The 19,386-nt window shown below is 43.3% G+C and overlaps 1 protein-coding gene across 6 annotated transcripts in view; it reads left to right on the forward strand.

Annotated features, from left to right (window-relative positions):
• Positions 1 to 19,386, forward strand: part of LOC139538380 (guanine nucleotide exchange factor subunit RIC1-like) — a 104,557-nt gene that overhangs the window by 34,885 nt on the left and 50,286 nt on the right. For all 6 annotated transcript variants that reach the window (XR_011667724.1, XR_011667727.1, XR_011667725.1 and 3 more), the window contains exons 3-7: positions 15,004 to 15,083; positions 16,676 to 16,783; positions 18,057 to 18,199; positions 18,796 to 18,932; positions 19,203 to 19,294. Coding sequence is in view for 1 of the 6 variants with exons in the window: in XM_071340360.1 (XP_071196461.1) it covers positions 15,004 to 15,083; positions 16,676 to 16,783; positions 18,057 to 18,199; positions 18,796 to 18,932; positions 19,203 to 19,294 (560 nt within the window). In the remaining 5 variants the exon portion in view is untranslated. The remainder of the gene's footprint in view (positions 1 to 15,003; positions 15,084 to 16,675; positions 16,784 to 18,056; positions 18,200 to 18,795; positions 18,933 to 19,202; positions 19,295 to 19,386) is intronic.

A 19,386-nucleotide genomic window follows, 5' to 3' on the forward strand; every position in this document is an offset into this window, starting at 1 on the left:
AACCATACAGGGTGTACCATACAACCATACAGGGTGTACCATACAACCATACAGGGTGTACCATACAACCATACAGGGTGTACCATACAACCATACAGGGTGTACCATACAACCATACAGGGTGTACCATACAACCATACAGGGTGTACCATACAACCATACAGGGTGTACCATACAACCATACAGGGTGTACCATACAACCATACAGGGTGTACCATACAGGGTGTACCATACAGGGTGTACCATACAACCATACAGGGTGTACCATACAGGGTGTACCATACAGGGTGTACCATACAGGGTGTACCATACAGGGTGTACCATACAACCATACAGGGTGTACCATACAGGGTGTACCATACAACCATACAGGGTGTACCATACAACCATACAGGGTGTACCATACAACCATACAGGGTGTACCATACAGGGTGTACCATACAGGGTGTACCATACAACCATACAGGGTGTACCATACAACCATACAGGGTGTACCATACAGTGTCTTTCTATCCTGAGGAGAATTTTAAACCGTTGAGACACAGGGACACACAGCCCTGCTGGAATAACCAAATTGTAGGGAAGCAGACCACAGCTCCCAGGAGGCACAGCTGTTTTCCAGATGTTTGGCTGGTGATGCCTGCCGGGGTAAACATTATCACCCCAGACCAGACCTAGGCAAACTATATCTTTAGCAGAGAGGGAGAAAGGAACAGGAAAGCTGTGTGTGCAGAGAGCTGGGAGAGACAGAGGGGGGTAAGTTTCGAGTTTCAAAGTTTATTCGCCACGTGCACAGGATACAACAGGTGTAAAACAGTACAGTGAAATTCTTACCTTGAAAGCTTGTTCCAACAAGGCAATGATAATAATAATAATGATTATATAATATCAAAAGTAATATGATGATATTAACAATAATAATGATGATGATATAAAGATAATGATAATAGTAATAATAAATATAATAATAATAATATGATGACGATGATATAATAATAGTATCAATAATATGATATTAATATAGATAATAATGATATAAATGACAATATGGATAATGATAGTAATAATTATGATAATAGTAATAATGATATAGATAATATAAGTAATATTAATGATAATATAGATATTTATGATAATATAGATAATGATGATAATAATATAGATAATGATAATAATATAGATTATAATAATAATGATAATAGAGATAATGATGATAATAATAATATAGATAATAATATAAATAATAATATAGATAATATAATGACGATGATAATAATATAGATAATAATAATATAGATAATAGAAAATATAATACATGTCAAAATAAAAGCCACACAAGAACTATGAGTTAAAGACAGGAATATATAAATACTTATGGTAATATATACAGTACATGTACCCAGGAGTAATATTGACCAGTATCAGGAATATATAAATACGTATGGTAATATATACAGTACATGTAACCAGGAGTAATAGTGACCAGTATCAGGAATATATAAATACTTATGGTAATATATACAGTACATGTAACCAGGAGTAATAGTGACCAGTATCAGGAATATATAAATACTTATGGTAATATATACAGTACATTTAACCAGGAGTAATAGTGACCAGTATCAGGAATATATAAATACTCATGGTAATATATACAGTACATGTAACCAGGAGTAATAGTGACCAGTATCAGGAATATATAAATACGTATGGTAATATATACAGTACATGTAACCAGGAGTAATAGTGACCAGTATCAGGAATATATAAATACTCATGGTAATATATACAGTACATGTAACCAGGAGTAATAGTGACCAGTATCAGGAATATATAAATACGTATGGTAATATATACAGTACATGTAACCAGGAGTAATAGTGACCAGTATCAGGAATATATAAATACTTATGGTAATATATACAGTACATGTAACCAGGAGTAATAGTGACCAGTATCAGGAATATATAAATACTTATGGTAATATATACAGTACATGTAACCAGGAGTAATAGTGACCAGTATCAGGAATATATAAATACTTATGGTAATATATACAGTAGAGGTGTTACTACAGACCCTGGTTCGATCCCGGGCTGTATCACAACCGGCCGTGATCAGGAGTCCCATAGGGCGACACACAATTGGCCCAGCGTCGTCCGTGTTTTGGGAGGGTTTGGCCGGGGTAGGCCGTCATTGTAAATAAGAATTTGTTCTTAACTGACTTGCCTAGTTAAATAAAGGATAAATAAAAATCTAGCTTGGTCCCAGATGCATTTGTGCTGTTTTGCCAACTCCTATGCCAAATGGTCATTGGAGAGACAGTTGGCAAGACAGCACAGTTCTGCTAACTTCAATAGAGGTTGACACTGGAGTGAAAATGTATTCCTATGTATTCCTAACCTCGGAACTTTTCTGTCCCGATAAAAATCATTCCTGTCCTGTCCCTTGCTAATTTTTATGCCCCGAAATTACTTCATACGTTAGCTGCCCATCTGTCCCCCGCTCTGCGTGCAGAATCGCATTAGTGGAAACCAAGACTTCTCAGGGCAGGCCTGGTTGAAGCTAAATATGTTCGAGTCACGTCAGGGACAATTTAAAAATGTTTGCCTATCCCTTTTCCTTACCTTAACCTAATTCTCCTAACCTGCCACATTAATTCTCCTAACCTGCTACGAAAGGTCACTTCTGCTAGTCAAAACTGGCAGATCTGCCCTGAGAGCAGTGAGTATCCCTAATGCTAAGAATCTGCTCCGTTTGGCTGATGCTCAGCACTCAGGAGACAGTTGCCTGCACAGTGCACACATATGGTAACAGTCACATTACGAGATTTTGGCAATGCCGTAAGCTCTTCTACTTACCCAGTTGGATTAACTCGTGATATGGACGAGGCGCTTGAGAGTGACCCGACAAAAGGGGAGAAATTACATTTTCTAAAACGGTAGGTTTTTGGAATGAAATGCTCCACACATTGCGTATTTCTAACTATTCCTATACTGTCCGTATCTACAGTGAGGGAAAAAAGTATTTGATCCCCTGCTGATTTTGTACGTTTGCCCACTGACAAAGAAATGATCAGTCTATAATTTTAATGGTAGGTTTATTTGAACAGTGAGAGACAGAATATCAACAAAAAAATCCAGAAAAACGCATGTCAAAAATGTTATGAATTGATTTGCATTTTAATGAGGGAAATAAGTATTTGACCCCTCTGCAAAACATGACTTAGTACTTGGTGGCAAAACCCTTGTTGGCAATCACAGAGGTCAGACGTTTCTTGTAGTTGGCCACCAGGTTTGCACACATCTCAGGAGGGATTTTGTCCCACTCCTCTTTGCAGATCTTCTTCAAGTCATTAAGGTTTTGAGGCTGACGTTTGGCAACTCGAACCTTCAGCTCCCTCCACAGATTTTCTATGGGATTAAGGTCTGGATACTGGCTAGGCCACTCCAGGACCTTAATGTGCTTCTTCTTGAGCCACTCCTTTGTTGCCTTGGCCGTGTGTTTTGGGTCATTGTCATGCTGGAATACCCATCCACGACCCATTTTCAATACCCTGGCTGAGGGAAGGAGGTTTTCACCCAAGATTTGACGGTACATGGCCCCGTCCATCGTCCCTTTGATGCGGTGAAGTTGTCCTGTCCCTTTAGCAGAAAAACACTCCCAAAGCATAATGTTTCCACCTCCATGTTTGACGGTGGGGATGGTTTCTTGGGGTCATAGGCAGCATTCCTCCTCCTCCAAACACGGCAAGTTGGGTTGATGCCAAAGAACTCCATTTTGGTCTCATCTGACCACAACACGTTCACCCAGTTGTCCTCTGAATCATTCAGATGTTCATTGGCAAACTTCAGACGGGCATGTATATGTGCTTTCTTGAGCAGGGGGACCTTGCGGGCGCTGCAGGATTTCAGTCCTTCACGGCATAGTGTGTTACCAATTGTTTTCTTGATGACTATGGTCCCAGCTGCCTTGAGATCATTGACAAGATCCTCCTGTGTAGTTCTGGGCTGATTCCTCACCGTTCTCATGATCATTGCAACTTCACGAGGTGAGATCTTGCATGGAGCCCCAGGCTGAGGGAGATTGACAGGTCTTTTGTGTTTCTTCCATTTGCGAATAATCACAGAAACTGTTGTCACCTTCTCACCAAGCTGCTTGGCGATGGTCTTGTAGCCCATTCCAGCCTTGTGTAGGTCTACAATCTTGTCCCTGAATTCCTTGGAGAGCTCTTTGGTCTTGGCCATGGTGGAGAGTTTGGAATCTGATTGATTGATTGCTTCTGTGGACAGGTATCTTTTATACAGGTAAGAAACTGAGATTAGGAGCACTCCCTTTAAGAGTGTGCTCCTAATCTCCGTTCGTTACCTGTATGAAAGACACCTGGGAGCCAGAAATCTTTTTGATTGAGAAGGGGTCAAATACTTATTTCCCTCATTAAAATGCAAATCAATTTATAACATTTTTGACATGCATTTTTCTGGATATTTTTGTTGTTATTCTGTCTCTCACTGTTCAAATAAACCTACCATTAAAATTATAGACTGATAATTTCTTTGTCAGTGGGCAAACGTACAAAATCAGCAGGGGATCAAATACTTTTTCCCCTCACTGTATAGACTGTCAATCCTGTCCAGAACTTGACTCTAGAACTTGACTCCCATTCCTGCTGGAATCCCACGGGATCCGCAAGACCCGCAGGGTTCCTGTTCCCGTGTCAACCTCTAATTTTGGAATGTGGTTTACTTTCTGGATTTAAATGGAGTTGAGCCCCACTCTGGTGTGTGGACAGAAGCAGTAGCACACTCTGATCTCTTCACATCTCTCCAACAGCAAAGTAGGTCTGTTTGTTCCAGTGCTTGGGTGCAGTTAAGATGTAGGCCTAGGCTGTTGTAGTCCTATATGCCCATACCATTGTCTATGTGCGTACATTTTTCTAGAGCACGTCTAGCCTGTGTTTTCACCAAAGTAAATGACTCTGTCCTCCAGACTTGCCTCAGCATGAGAGGAGTGCGGTAGCCTAACCATTTATTTGGTTTTCATTTCTTGTTTCCAATAGCAACACCTAGTGTTCCTTTTGATGCTCCTTCCCTCATTTTCTTTGTCCGAACGCGTATGTCATTTTCCTGAAGGTGTCTGTATTTAATATTCAAAGAAAAGAAAGGCTGGTTTCTGTAGGTATCTGGCTGCTGTGAGAGAGAGAAGTCCTAGAGACGAGAAGGTGGCCATCCCTCTCTTTAAACACCGGCGCACACACACCCTTATCTACCCAGGCGGAGGAGAGAACAACTTCCTTTTCCCCCTATGCTTTAATGATGCTCCTCTACCCACCTAAATACAGCCGTTTAGCTACAGTCACATTTCAAACGGATTCCTTTGCTTACTTTCCCCTCCTAGATCATTTTCATTGTGAAGCGGAAATGGATCGTTACAGATAGGTCTGAATGAGTTGAGGTGCGTTGGCGTGCAGAAATAGTCATAAAAGTTCTATCTTTTAACAAAGCCAAAGACCAAAACATGTTATGTGTTGACTATTGGCATATAGCTGGCAAAAGAAGGTGATGGGGGTGGATTTGGTGTGTGAGATATGTCTACAGTATGCTCTTGGCTTCATCGCTCGATTATGAGAGTGATGTGAGACAGGTTATTTGCCATGTGACATGTAAATACATTGGAAATCTTACTCAACCTGAGCGCTCATGGTAAAAACACAAACACGTGAAAATGGCACAGAAGAAATGTACAGTTGAAGTCGGAAGTTTACATAAACTTGGTTGGAGTCATTAACTTGTTTTTCAACCACTCCACACAGTTCTTGTTAACAAACTATAGGTTTGGCAAGTCGGTTAGGACATCTACTTTGTGCATGACACAAGTAATTTTTCCAACAATTGTTTACAGACAGATTATTTCACTTATAATTCACTGTTTCACAATTCCAGTGGGTCAGAAGTTTACATACATTAAGTTGACTGTGCCTTTAAACAGCTTGGAAAATTCCAGAAAATTACGTCATGGCTTTAGATAGGCTAATTGCCATCATTTGAGTCAATTGGAGTTGTATCTGTGGATGTATTTCAAGGACTACTTTCAAACTCAGTGCCTCTTTGCTTGACATCTTGGGAAAATCAAAAGAAATCAGCCAAGACCTCAGGGGGAAAAAAATTGTAGACCTCCAGAAGGCTGGTTCATCCTTGGGACAAATTTCCAAATGCCTGAAGGTACCACGTTCATCTGTACAAACAATAGTACGCAAGTATATACACTATGGGACCACGCAGCCGTCATACCGCTCAGGAAGGAGATGCGTTCTGTCTCCTAGAGATGAACGTACTTTGGTGCGAAAAGTGCAAATCAATCCCAGAACAGCAGCAAAGGACCTTGTGAAGATGCTGGAGGAAACGGGTACAGAAGTATCTATATCCACAGTAAAACGAGTCTTATATCGACATAACCTCCAAGGCCGCTCAGCAAGGAAGACGCCACTGCTCCAAAACCGCCATACAAAAGCCAGACTACGGTTTGCCACTGCACATGGGGACAAAAATCATACTTTTTGGAGAAATGTCCTCTGGTCTGATGAAACAAAAATAGAACTGTTTGGCCATAATGACCATCGTTATGTTTGGAGGAAAAAGGGGGAGGCTTGCAAGCTGAAGAACACCATCCCAACCGTGAAGCACGGGGATGGCAGCATTATGTTGTGGGGGTGCCTAGCTGCAGGAGGGACTGGTGCACTTCACAAAATAGATGGCATAATGAGGGGAAATGATGTGGATATATTGAAGCAACATCTCAAGACATCAGTCAGGAAGTTAAAGCTTGGTCGCAAATGGGTCTTCCAAATGGACAATGACCCCAAGCATGCTTCCAAAGTTGTGGCAAAATAGCTTAAGGACAACAAAGTCAAGGTATTGGAGTGGCTATCACAAAGCCTTGACCTCAATCTTATAGAAAATTTGTGGGCAGAACTGAAAAAGTGTGTGAGCAAGGAGGCCTACAAACCTGAATCAGTTACACCAGCTCTGTCAGGAGGGATGGGCCATAATTCACCCAACTTATTGTGGGAAGCTTGTGGAAGGTTTCCCAAAACGTTTGACCCAAGTTAAACAATTTAAAGGCAATGCTACCGAATACTAATTGAGTGTATGTACACTTATTGCTGAAAGCAATAAAAGCTTAAATAAAGAATTCTCTCTACTATTATTCTAAGACATTTCAGTCTTTCAATAAAGTGGTAATCCTAACTGACCTAAGACAGGGAATTTTTACTATGATTAATTGTCAGGAATTGTGGAAAAACTGAGTTTAAATGTATTTGGCTCAGGTGTATGTACACTTCTGACTTCAACTGTGCATGCATACATACAAAAAACAATCAGCAATTACAAAATAAACCAGACATGCATATAAGGTCATACGAGAGCAGTTTAAAACTAGTCTGCAATTTGAACGCTTATATAACATTTAATTTAAAAGTCAAAAAATGTATGTATGCTAGGAATTTTAGACTGCACCTTTTTTAAAACCACAGCATCTAGGCCTCAGCTAAGTCACAACAACAGGAAGGGAAGATGTTACATGGCCTCTGAGTTTTGCGGTCTGAACAATGTAGGCTTGTTCTATGCATGTTGTCATCTTGATAAAAGATAAACAGTAAGGCCTTATGCCATAACCAGATCTAATCTTTGAGGTAGGCTAGTTAATAAAAATTTAAAACACTTCCTGCCAAAATACCATTGTCCTTGTTTGATTATTATCTATGTCTAGCATGCATTTCCTTGGTTGTTGTTTAGAGGCTAGGTACTATTATTAAAGATGTGAAGGGAGACCTTAGAGGTCAAACATTAGGTCCACCATGGGTTCGGCTGGCCATCTTTTTGTATCTGTGTATTTGAAACGTCACTAGCTAGTATCCCTGTTTTAACTTTTCTCCAGCTCTTTGGTGTGAGTTTATTACGAGAGCTCCTTTTTGGCTCCCAAACCATTTAAGACTGACTTCTGAATGAAATGAACAGAGCAAAAGTTTAAAACCAGGAATCATTACTGTATTCTGAATGAAATGAACAGAGCAAAAGTTTAAAACCAGGAATTATTACTGTATTCTGAATGAAATGAACAGAGCAAAAGTTTAAAACCAGGAATTATTACTGTATTCTGAATGAAATGAACAGAGCAAAAGTTTAAAACCAGGAATTATTACTGTATTCTGAATGAAATGAACAGAGCAAAAGTTTAAAACCAGGAATCATTACTGTATTCTGAATGAAATGAACAGAGCAAAAGTTTAAAACCAGGAATTATTACTGTATTCTGAATGAAATGAACAGAGCAAAAGTTTAAAACCAGGAATCATTACTGTATTCTGAATGAAATGAACAGAGCAAAAGTTTAAAACCAGGAATCATTACTGTATTCTGAATGAAGTGAGTAAATGCAACAGGCAAACATGTATGTAAAAAAAAAAATATATATTTTCTACGCCAAGTTTCTTTGTGTCTAGTTAGTTTCAATTTGGGCAGTCAGTTCAGTTTCTCTTCCATATCTCAGCTCTGCTGCAGTAGTGCTGTTTGACTCATATATGCCCGGAATTCACAGTATTTTCACTCTAAGGAAATGGTTATATTATAATAACTAGGCTATCTGAGACCGAGGAGCCTGCTGTGACAATCCAAACTATGTATAGGTCCCCTCTGAATGTGATGAAATGTTTTTCTTTGTAATAGCTAGTTGAGCCTACTCTGTTTGTGGAGTAATTAGCTGACAAGAGGCACAGTTAGTTTGTGTGTAGGCCTATAGTGCAAGTTGAAGTGTACTGCTGCTGCTACTATTCTCTTTTCAATAGTTTTAATAGAATTTCCCCCTTCCATCCCATCTCTTAGATGCATAATAGGCTACGTTTCCTCTTCCTGTTTGATACATTTTGAGTTCTAAAAATTAACCATTTGGGGCTAATGCACTCCCCCCCCTACTAGCGCTGACTGAGATATGTAGTCATCCCACCTAGCTAGCTTAGGATTTTTTTAATACAATTTAACCTTTATTTAACTAGGCAAGTCAGTTAAGAACAAATTCTTATTTGAGTGTCTGAGTGTCTGCTGAAGGACTGAAATGGAAATGTGTCCACATAATCGAAAGGCTGTAATAAAAAATAATGTCCTTGAGTACGGTATGTAACTGGATAGTGACGACTACTCATTTCAACAGAGTTTAATAATTGTTCCCCTTCCGTCTCCTCGCCTGTAGACATAGGACTAATACATAGTCACCCAGAGTAAAAAAACAAACATTCAGAACTCTTTTCTAGAGGTGTCAACATTATGAAAAGGCTGTGATAAAGAATGAGCCTGTAGAATAGCCTAGATAAGGAAGGGGCCTGTAGAATAGCCTAGATAAGGGATTTGCCTATAGAATAGCCTAGATAAGGCATTTGCCTATAGAATAGCCTAGATAAGGAAGGGGCCTATAGAATAGCCTAGATAAGGAAGGGTCCTAGAAAATAGCCTACATTTAACCGAAGAGAGAGTCAGACTGCCGGGCACTTTGTCTGCTGTCCCGTCACCCAGGCAACCGCATCCAACCTAGCTCTTATCATAAATGTCTCATGGGTGTGGCCCGGTAATCTTTCTGGAATCCTAGCTGTCTAGATTTAATTTAACCACTGCTCTATATCCAACACTGTCCCTCTGTCCTCCCTGCTCTGCTCTGGTCTCATCTGATTTGTTCATGTAGCTACAAGTGCCAACGGTGATCTGTCTGTGGGGTGAACAACAAGTGGAGTCAGACACATCAACTTAGCACGGAGATGTTTGGTTTTGCACTTCTTGACTTTTCACACCCTCAATCCCATCATTTTAATCTGCAAAGCCATTCCTCCATAATCGTAATGTCCCAGCCATGTTTTAGTGTGTGTATTTGGACTGCTTGTCATCATGCAGCAGGTACCTATAGCGTGACATTCTGCCACTAGCATAACACCATTTAACGCTACAGAGCAGAGACGGCTCAGTATGGGTCAGGTTGACACGACAGTGTGAAAATCGTCTCCCTGTAGGAGGACCGACTTCTCCCATCCAGACCTCTCTCTGCCAGATGTCACTTACTGAGGCAGCATGTGTTCTTTCCTCATCGGGACCGAGTCAGAGGGTGAACTCTGAGGAACTTCAGACACTATGCACTTCCAAAAATATGTCCCCTCTCTCTAGTTCTCGCTTGCCTTTTGACACAACTCTGCCCTGCCAGCAATGGTCACAGCAGACTCTATTTTCAATCTCTCTTATTGCTTGGCTTGGCTTGGTTTCCGCCACATACTGACTATTGTTCAAAGCTGCATGGCCTCTGGGTTTTCTGTTGAATGTTCTTTTTCCTTTGACACTTATTCTTCAAATATTTGTCTTGGTTTTCTTTCATCCAGGCTTTGCCTCTTGTTTTTGTCACCAAATCACTAAATCCAACCAGGTTTTGACTGAAATGTCATGTTTAGCAAACTTCCTGAGTTTTACTCTCCCAATGTCTCCATGGAGATAGCTATGTAATTGTAAAGGTTTTGAGTTAGACTTCTGTCACTCTTTGGGTTATACTTTCTTGGATATCCCCTAGCCTGGTCCCAGGTCTGTGCTGTCTTGCCAACTGTCTCTCCAATCACCATTTGGCATAGAAGTTGGCAAAACAGCACAAATGCATCTGGGACCAAGCTAGATTTTTATTTTCCTTTATTTAACTAGGCAAGTCAGTTAAGAACAAATTCTTATTTACAATGACGGCCTACCCCGGCCAAACCCGGACGACGCTCCGCCAATTTTTCCCCCCATATCAATTTACACACAGTACCTCATAATGACAAAGCAAAGTATTTCTCTGTACTTTGCTTGGTTGATCTTTCTCTCGATCCTGAGTAGTCTCCCTGACGCTGAAAAACATCCCCACAGCATGATGCTGCCACCACCATGCTTCACCGTAGGGATGGTGCCAGGTTTCTTTCAGATGTGACGCTTGGCATTCAGGCCAAAGAGTTAAAAATCTTGGTTTCATCAGACCAGATAATCTTGTTTTTCATGGTCAGAGTCCTTTAGGTGCCTTTTGGCAAACTCCAAGCAGGCTGTCATGTGCCTTTTACTGAGGAGTGGTTTTCGTCTGGCCACTCTACCATAAAGGCCTGATTGGTGGAGTGCTGCAGAGATGGTTGTCCTTCTGGAAGGTTCTCCACATAGGAACTCTGGAGCTCTGTCAGAGAGAGTGACCATTGGATTCTTGGTCACCTCCCTGAACAAGGCCCTTCTCCCCTGATTGCTCGGTTTTGCCAAGCGGCCAGCTCTAGGAAGCGTCTTGGTGGTTCCAAACTCCCATTTAAGATTGATGGAGGCTACTGTGTTCTTGGGGAGCTTCAATGCTGCAGAAATGTTTTGGTGTCCTTCCTCAGATCTGTTCCTCGACACAATCATGTCTCGGAGCTCTAAGGACAATTCCTTCCACCTCATGGCTTGATATTTGCTCTGACGTGCACTGTCAACTGTGGGACCTTATATAGACAGGTGTGTGCCTTTCCAAATCATGTCCAATCAATTGAATTTACCACAGGAGGACTCCAGTCCAGTTGTAGAAACAGCTCAAGGATGATCAATGGATACAGGATGCACCTGAGCTCAATTTCGAGTCTGTTTTGTATCCCCTAAACCTGTTTTTGCTCTGTCATTATGGGGTATTGTGTGTAGATTGGGGGGGTTATTTAATCATTTTTAGAATAAGGCTGTAACGTAACAAAATGTGGAAAAAGGGAAGGGGTTGAATACTTTCTGAATGCACTGTGTGTACCCTGCATGCAGGACATCGGCTCATTGATTCAGGTCATGAATAGCTGGGACTTTTTTCAGTCAATAACAGCAGTTCCAGAAGTTGACATATTGAAGGACCACCTTACTGTCTCTGATATGAGAGCTGAATAGAAATGTTGTTTATGTTTTTAAGAGTAGTCTGCTACTCCAACCTCAATGACTTTAGCAGAACCCAGGCTGTCCCAAATGGCACCTTATGCCCCCTACGTAGTGCACTACTTTTGACAAGCTCAATGTACTTTATAGGGAATAGGGTGCCATTTGGGGGAGACACACTTAGTTTGGCTTTGCAGACCTGCAGACCTTTGCAGACCAGTGGGATTTTATGGTCTTCATTACTTGTGGCTCTATCCTGATCCTGAATTCCGGCCTGTTGAATTAGTCCAATTTCTCTCTCCATTGTATTTTATCAGTCCCATGGTGCTGCCTTGGTTACCACACTGTAGAAATGTCAGGGGTTACTTGAGGTTACTTTGGTCAGTTTGTGGACTGGTTGCACTCTGTGGCTGCATCTCAAATAGCATCCTATTCCCTACTCAGTACACTACTTTTGACCAAAGCCCAGTGCCTTCAGAAAGAATTCACACCCCTTGACTTGTTCCACTTTTTGTTCATTGTTTTGGTCAGTGATCTACACAATTCTAATGTAAAAGTGGAAGAAAAATTCAAATGAAACACTATCTAGATTTTTTTGTAACAAGCATTCAACCCGTCCCCTGAGTTAATACATGTTAGAATCACCTTTGGCAGCGATTTACAGCTGAGAGTCTTTCTGGGGAAGTCTTAAGAGCTTTCCACTTCTGGATTTTGCAACATTTGGCAATTTATTCTTTAAAAAGTTCTTAAAGCTCTGTAAAATTGATTATTCAATGTATTATTTTCTTCTATTTAGCTATCTACCAATAGGGGTCCTTCTTTGTCAGGCATTGGAAAACCTCCCTGGTCTTGTTTGAATCAGTGTTTGAAATTCACTGCTCGACTGGGGGACCTTACAATTATCTGTGAGGTACACCCATGAGGTAGTCATTCGAATATCATTCTAAACACTATTATTGCACACATAGTCAGTCAATGAAAATTATTTATAAAGCCCTACTTATATCAGCTGATGTCACAAAGTGTTGTACAGAAACCCAGCCTAAAACCTGAAACAGCAAGCAATGCAGGTGTCGAAGCCCAGTGGCTAGGAAAAACTCCCTAGAAAGGCCAGAACCTAGGAAGAAACCTAGAGAGGAACCAGGCTATGAGGGTTGGCCAGTCCTCTTCTGGCTGTGCCGGGTGGAGGTTATAACAGAACATGGCCAAGATGTTCAAATGTTCATAGATGACTAGCAGGGTCAAATAATAATAATCACAGTGGTTGTTGAGGGTGCAACAGGTCAGGGACTGGGGACAGCAAGGAGTCATCAGGCCAGGTAGTCCTGAGGCATGAACCTAGGGCTCAGGTCCTCCGAGAGAGAAAGAGCGAATCAGTGAGAGCATACTTAAATTCACACAGGACACCGGATAAGACAGGAGAAATACTCCAGATATAACAGACTGACCCCAGCCCCCCGACATACAAACTACTGCAGCATAAATACTGGAGGCTGAGACATCCGGGCAGGGCCAAACAGGCAGGATATAACCCCACCCACTTTGCCAAAGCACAGCCCCCACACCACTAGAGGTATATCTTCAACCACCAACTTACCATCCTGAGACAAGGCCGAGTATAGCCCACAAAGATCTCCGCCATGACACAACCCAAGGGGGGCGCCAACCCGGACAGGAAGTTCACGTCAGTGACTCAACCCACTCAAGTGACGCACCCCTCCTAGGGACGGCATGGAATAGCACCAGTAAGCCTGTGACTCAGCCCCTGTAATAGGGTTAGAGGCAGAGAATCCCATAGTAAGTCCATGTAACTTATTATGTGACTTGTTATGCACATTTTTACAGCTGAGCTTGTTACAACAAAGGGGTTGAGTACTTATTGACTCAAGACTTTTCAGATTTTAATTTGTAATTTGTAAAAATGTTTTAACTTAATTCCACTTTGACATTATGGGGTATTGTGTGTGTGTGTGGGTGGGTGGATGAGCGGTTTGCTGATGTCAACGTTGTGAACAGAGTGCCCCATGGTGGCGGTGGAGGTATGGTCAGGCATAAGCTACTGACAATGAACACAATTGCATTTTATCAATGGCAACTTGAATGCTAAGGGATACCGTGACGAGATCCTGAGGCCCGTTGTCGTGCCATTAATTCGCCCCAATCACCTCATGTTTCAGCATGATAATGCACGGCCCCATGTCGCAAGAATCTGGACACAATTCCTGGAAGCTGAAAAAGTCCCAGTTCTTCCAAGGTCTGCATACTCTCCAGACATGTAACCCATTGAGCATATTTGGGAGGCTCTGGATCGATGTGTACGACAGCGTGTTCCAGTTCCCACCAATATCCAGCAACTTCGCACAGCCATTGAAGAGGAGTGGGACAACATTCCACAGGCCGTAATCAACAGCCTGATCAACTCTATGTGAAGGAGATGTGTCGCGCTGCATGAGGCAAATGATCACACCAGACACCGACTGGTTTTCTGATCCATGCCTCTACTTTGTTTGTAAAGGTATCTGTGACCAACATATACATATCTGTTTTCCCAGTCATCTGAAATCCATAGATTAGGGCCTAATGAATATATTTCCTTATGAACTGTAACTCTCAGTAAAATCTTTTAAATGGTTACATTTTCCGTTTTATTTTTTGTTCAGTCCAAAATTGTGTTTTAATTCTGTTATGGAAATACATGTATTACCTATTACCAAGTCATTTATGGTCTCTCTGCCTTTAGTTTTCTATGTGGACCAATTTATCTGTGAATTCTGAAAAGCTATCCAAGGATTGTTCCATAGTGCAGAAGGAGCCTCTCCTAACTGATGACAATGACATGTCTGAACGGTAGTGGCTGAGGAAGGAGATGGGGGTTCTCTGTATAGAGCATGCTGGATGTAGGAACACCAACCACAGTCTCTCTTTGATAGATCAGAGTACCGCAAGCATGACCAAGGCCACAACATACTCATGAATGTTTCTCGCTCGCTCTTTCTGTTGCTCTCGCTCTGTTTCTCACTCTTTCACTCTCTGTTTATCTCCCCCTCTCTCTCCTCTCTTCTCTCGCTCTCTGCAGGCTGCCAATGGTTACATCCTCCTGTTTGACGTGGTGGGAGGAGGAGAGGACAAGTATCTTTATGAACCCGTCTATTCCAAGTGAGTACATAAATATGTATTTATTGTCCTCTCCACACACTCGCTTTCTTCAGGGTCAAAGGTTGAAGTTCAAAATAGAATCATAATAATAGAAAAAATAAGGTCAACTGCAGCAGGCCAGGATCCTGCTGTGGAAGGCAGGGGACTAAATGTTAAAGGATGAAGTTCTACAATGCTCACGCATAGATGTCAGTTGTTGTACTGCAATGGTCGTTGTATTCATTCAAATCAAATGTATTTATATAGCCCTTCTTACATCAGCTGATATCTCAAAGTGCTGTACAGAAACCCAGCCTAAAACCCCAAACAGCAAGCAATGCAGGTGTAGAAGCACGTATTCATTCACTCACAGCATAGGACAAACCCCACTGTAGCTCCTGTCTACATGCTAGTATAATTAGTGTACCAGTCAGGAGGCCTGAGGGAAAGGTTGTACTGTAGTTTAGGACATCATTGCATGTTGAAGGCCTTGGCAAATGTCTGGACTAATTACATGAACAGTGAATGCTGTGGATGGCTGACTGTACAGCACAGTGTGTTCCTCGCCAATCTTGGGCTGGGCCCTCACACTGTTATAGCAAGGCTGCGTGGGTGAGTGGATGTTTAGGCGCGTGCGTCTACACACAGTGGAAGAGAGGCTTTTCAGCCGGCCAGCTCTCTCTGCTCTCTGACAGAACTCAGATCTCCACAGCGAGCCCAGTCAATGAATCACATTTATTTATTTATTTATTTATGTATGAAGCCCATTTCGCATCAACAGCTGCATGCGAGGTGTGTTACCTTAACTGCAGTCATTTTCAGTCACAGAACCAAAGGGCTTCTCTCAGCCTCTGAGTCTCTGGTCTTCTTTTGGCCATAGGCCTTCAGTTAGCCTGTATATGTGGTTCATATCAGACCTAGACCACTATCTCACATGCACATAAACCAATACAGCCATGAAGTACAGTAGAGTATTTATGAAGCCATGAAGTACAGTAGAGTATTTATGAAGTAGCTGAGATTTCGGCCAAACAAGCCATACAGAGGAGGTTTAACTGTGGAGGGAGGTTTAACTGTGGAGGGAGGTTTAACTGTGGAGGGAGGTTTAACTGTGGAGGGAGGTTTAACTGTAGCTATCTGAGGGCTGATCAGGGTGATACCAGCAGAACAGCGCCACTCAGCCTTTATGGAAGATTCTGAGAGAGAGTTCCAATGAGGACATGCCTGTACACACACAGACCTACCTACTCCCCCTCACAAAACCTCTGTTCCATTCTGTGCTACCAGTCACCACATCAAAGCTTTGTCAGGAAATCTGACCAAGCCTAGACTTGATGAGGGAGGAGCCAGATGTACTAAACACAGGCCTCACTGTGCCCGCTGGCGTTTGGCCTCACTGTGCCCGCTGGCGTTTGGCCTCACTGTGCCCGCTGGCGTTTGGCCTCGTTCGTGCCTAGATCCTGAAGTGCTATTGTTTGACTAACCCAGCCTTTTCCCCCTGTTGATTTTAGACTTGAGAGTCTAGAGTGAATTGGATAAATCAGTGAATGAACCCTATGTACCGTCCTTACCTCTGCCACATACACGTCCTCACTGTGTGTGTGTGTTTACAGAGGGAGTAGTGGTGTTAAGGTCACCCCAGGTTATAAAGAGGAGCAGTGTGCCCCCGCTCTCAGCCTGGAGATGAAGAGACCCATAGATCTGGAGGCTCCCATCACCAGGTACTAGTCTCTCTTTCTCACACACACACACACACACACACACACACACACACACACACACACACACACACACACACACACACACACACACATACACATCTACACACAACTCACACTCAAACACCAACTGGACACTGAAGTGTGTGTAGTTTGCAAGTTAACACTGGTGTAGTTGAGTTCGTTTTTCCTATTGTGGACTGGTGCTTGGTACTTACTTCAGCCACTGTGTACATTTCTGTGCTGAATAGATTTCCTACTCTTCTTCCCAAACCAATTTGTGTCTTCTGCAAATTATATAACGTGGGTTCGGCTTTGCACATTCCTCGTCTAGTCCCTGTAGACTACAGTAGGACATTAAGATTCTATTCCTCCTCGCTTTGCCTGTGTGTGTGTGTGTGTGTCGGCGTGTGTGTGTGTGTGTCGGCGTGTGTGTGTGTGTGTCGGCGTGTGTGTGTGTGTGTCGGCGTGTGTGTGTGTGTCGGCGTGTGTGTCGGCGTGTGTGTCGGTGTGTGTGTGTCGGTGTGTGTGTGTCGGTGTGTGTGTGTGTGTCGGTGTGTGTGTGTGTGTGTTGGTGTGTGTGTGTGTGTGTGTCGGCGTGTGTGTCGGCGTGTGTCGGCGTGTGTGTGTGTGTGTGTGTGTCGGCGTGTGTCGGCGTGTGTGTGTGTGTGTGTGTGTCGGCGTGTGTGTCGGCGTGTGTGTGTGTGTCGGCGTGTGTGTCGGTGTGTGTCGGTGTGTGTCGGTGTGTGTCGGCGTGTGTCGGCGTGTGTCGGCGTGTGTCGGTGTGTGTGTCTGTCCTTCCAGTAGCCTGACTTCCAGGCTGCATGTCTGGGGTGAATTGAGGAGAGAAGCTAAGCCCCAGTATTGTCCTGTTGGATTCAAAAGCCTTATTCTCCAGTATTTCTGGCCTATTCTCCTCTGGAGAGATGAAGTGTTGTGTTCTGGCCAGACCACATTCAGATTACTGAGACTGGGCTACAGGGTACTCCTCAGTACTCACACACCATCTGAGTACACTGCACATTCCAGCCTGGTCCCTCTGCAGCTCCCCAGGAGGAACACTCCTCTCTCTCTCTCTTCATTCTCACTCTTAAAAAATAAAAAATCCTCCTCTTATCCGTTCTTCTTTCATTCAACTTCTTAAACTTTGTCACAAAACTCTATTTTCTACTCATTTATTGTCACCCTCTCCGTCCTAATTTATTGGTCGCTTTGTTTCTTTCTCGCTCTCTCTCCCTTTCTCTCTCTCCTTGTCCTCTTTTCTCTGTCCCCTTAGCATGCAGTCTCTTCAGGAGGATCTGTTGGTGTCTACTGCTGATGGCTACCTCCACATCCTCCACTGGGATGGAGTCAGCAACGGCAGGAAGGCCATCAGTCTCTGTAGCGTCCCTTTCTCCCTGGACCTACAGTCTGCCAGAGGTCAGTCCCAATCACTATACCATCCTCTCCCCGCCTCACCTACAGTCTGCCCTTAGCCCTACCAGTCCCTGTAAGCCCCACCATATCCAGCCATGTTTACGTAATGATCTGGACCTACATCCATCTATCCATGTGTTTTAGATACAGCACCCCTCGTTGTGGTTTAGACACACTGCCAACTCCCCTCGTTGTGGTTTAGACACACTGCCAGCGCCCCTCGTTGTGGTTTAGACACACTGCCAGCGCCCCTCGTTGTGGTTTAGACACACTGCCAGCCCCCCTCGTTGTGGTTTAGACACACTGCCAGCCCCCCTCGTTGTGGTTTAGACACACTGCCAGCCCCCCTCGTTGTGGTTTAGACACACTGCCAGCACCCCTCGTTGTGGTTTAGACACACTGCCAGCACCCCTCGTTGTGGTTTAGACACACTGCCAGCCCCCCTCGTTGTGGTTTAGACACACTGCCAGCACCCCTCGTTGTGGTTTAGACACACTGCCAGCACCCCTCGTTGTGGTTTAGACACACTGCCAGCCCCCCTCGTTGTGGTTTGTGTGTTCTGATATAAGTCTGATGGGTTTGTTTATGTGTCTCTGCAGGTGGTCTGTGTCTGGACCTGAAGGGGGTGTACATCAGAGACATGACCTACTGTGTGACTCTGGATGGCTTTGCTGTGGTGCTGGATGATGGCAGGCTGGGGTTCATCACTCCTCTAGCCAACAGGATCACTGCAGACGTAAGAACTGTGGGAGGTGTGTGTGTGTGTGCTTTGCTGTAGTGCACACACAATGCAGCAGAGTTTTGTGAATCATGTTAAACAATGAAGCATAACGACTGTGTGATGTGCTGTGTGATGTGCCTTGTGAGGTGCTGTGTGAGGTGCTGTGTGATGTGTGATGTGCCTTGTGAGGTGCTGTGTGAGGTGCTGTGAGAGGAAGAAAGAAAGTGAAAGGCAGAGGTGTGTCAGTGGAAAAGCGGTGATCTGACTGTCCTCGTCTTTCTACAGCAGCTGCAGGGCGTCTGGGCAGCAGATGTAACAGACGGTACGTGTGTGGCTGTCAACAATAAGTACAGACTGGTGACCTTTGGCTGTGCCAGGTACGTGTGTCTGGGAATCTGGTCGGGCTATCTTTTGTGTGATTGGTGTGTGCTTGACCAGAGGTCCTCAAGGATTGTACAATCTGCCAGCT

This window comes from Salvelinus alpinus, chromosome 1, assembly GCF_045679555.1.
Source record: "Salvelinus alpinus chromosome 1, SLU_Salpinus.1, whole genome shotgun sequence".
In the NCBI taxonomy this organism is placed as follows: Eukaryota; Metazoa; Chordata; class Actinopteri; order Salmoniformes; family Salmonidae; genus Salvelinus; species Salvelinus alpinus.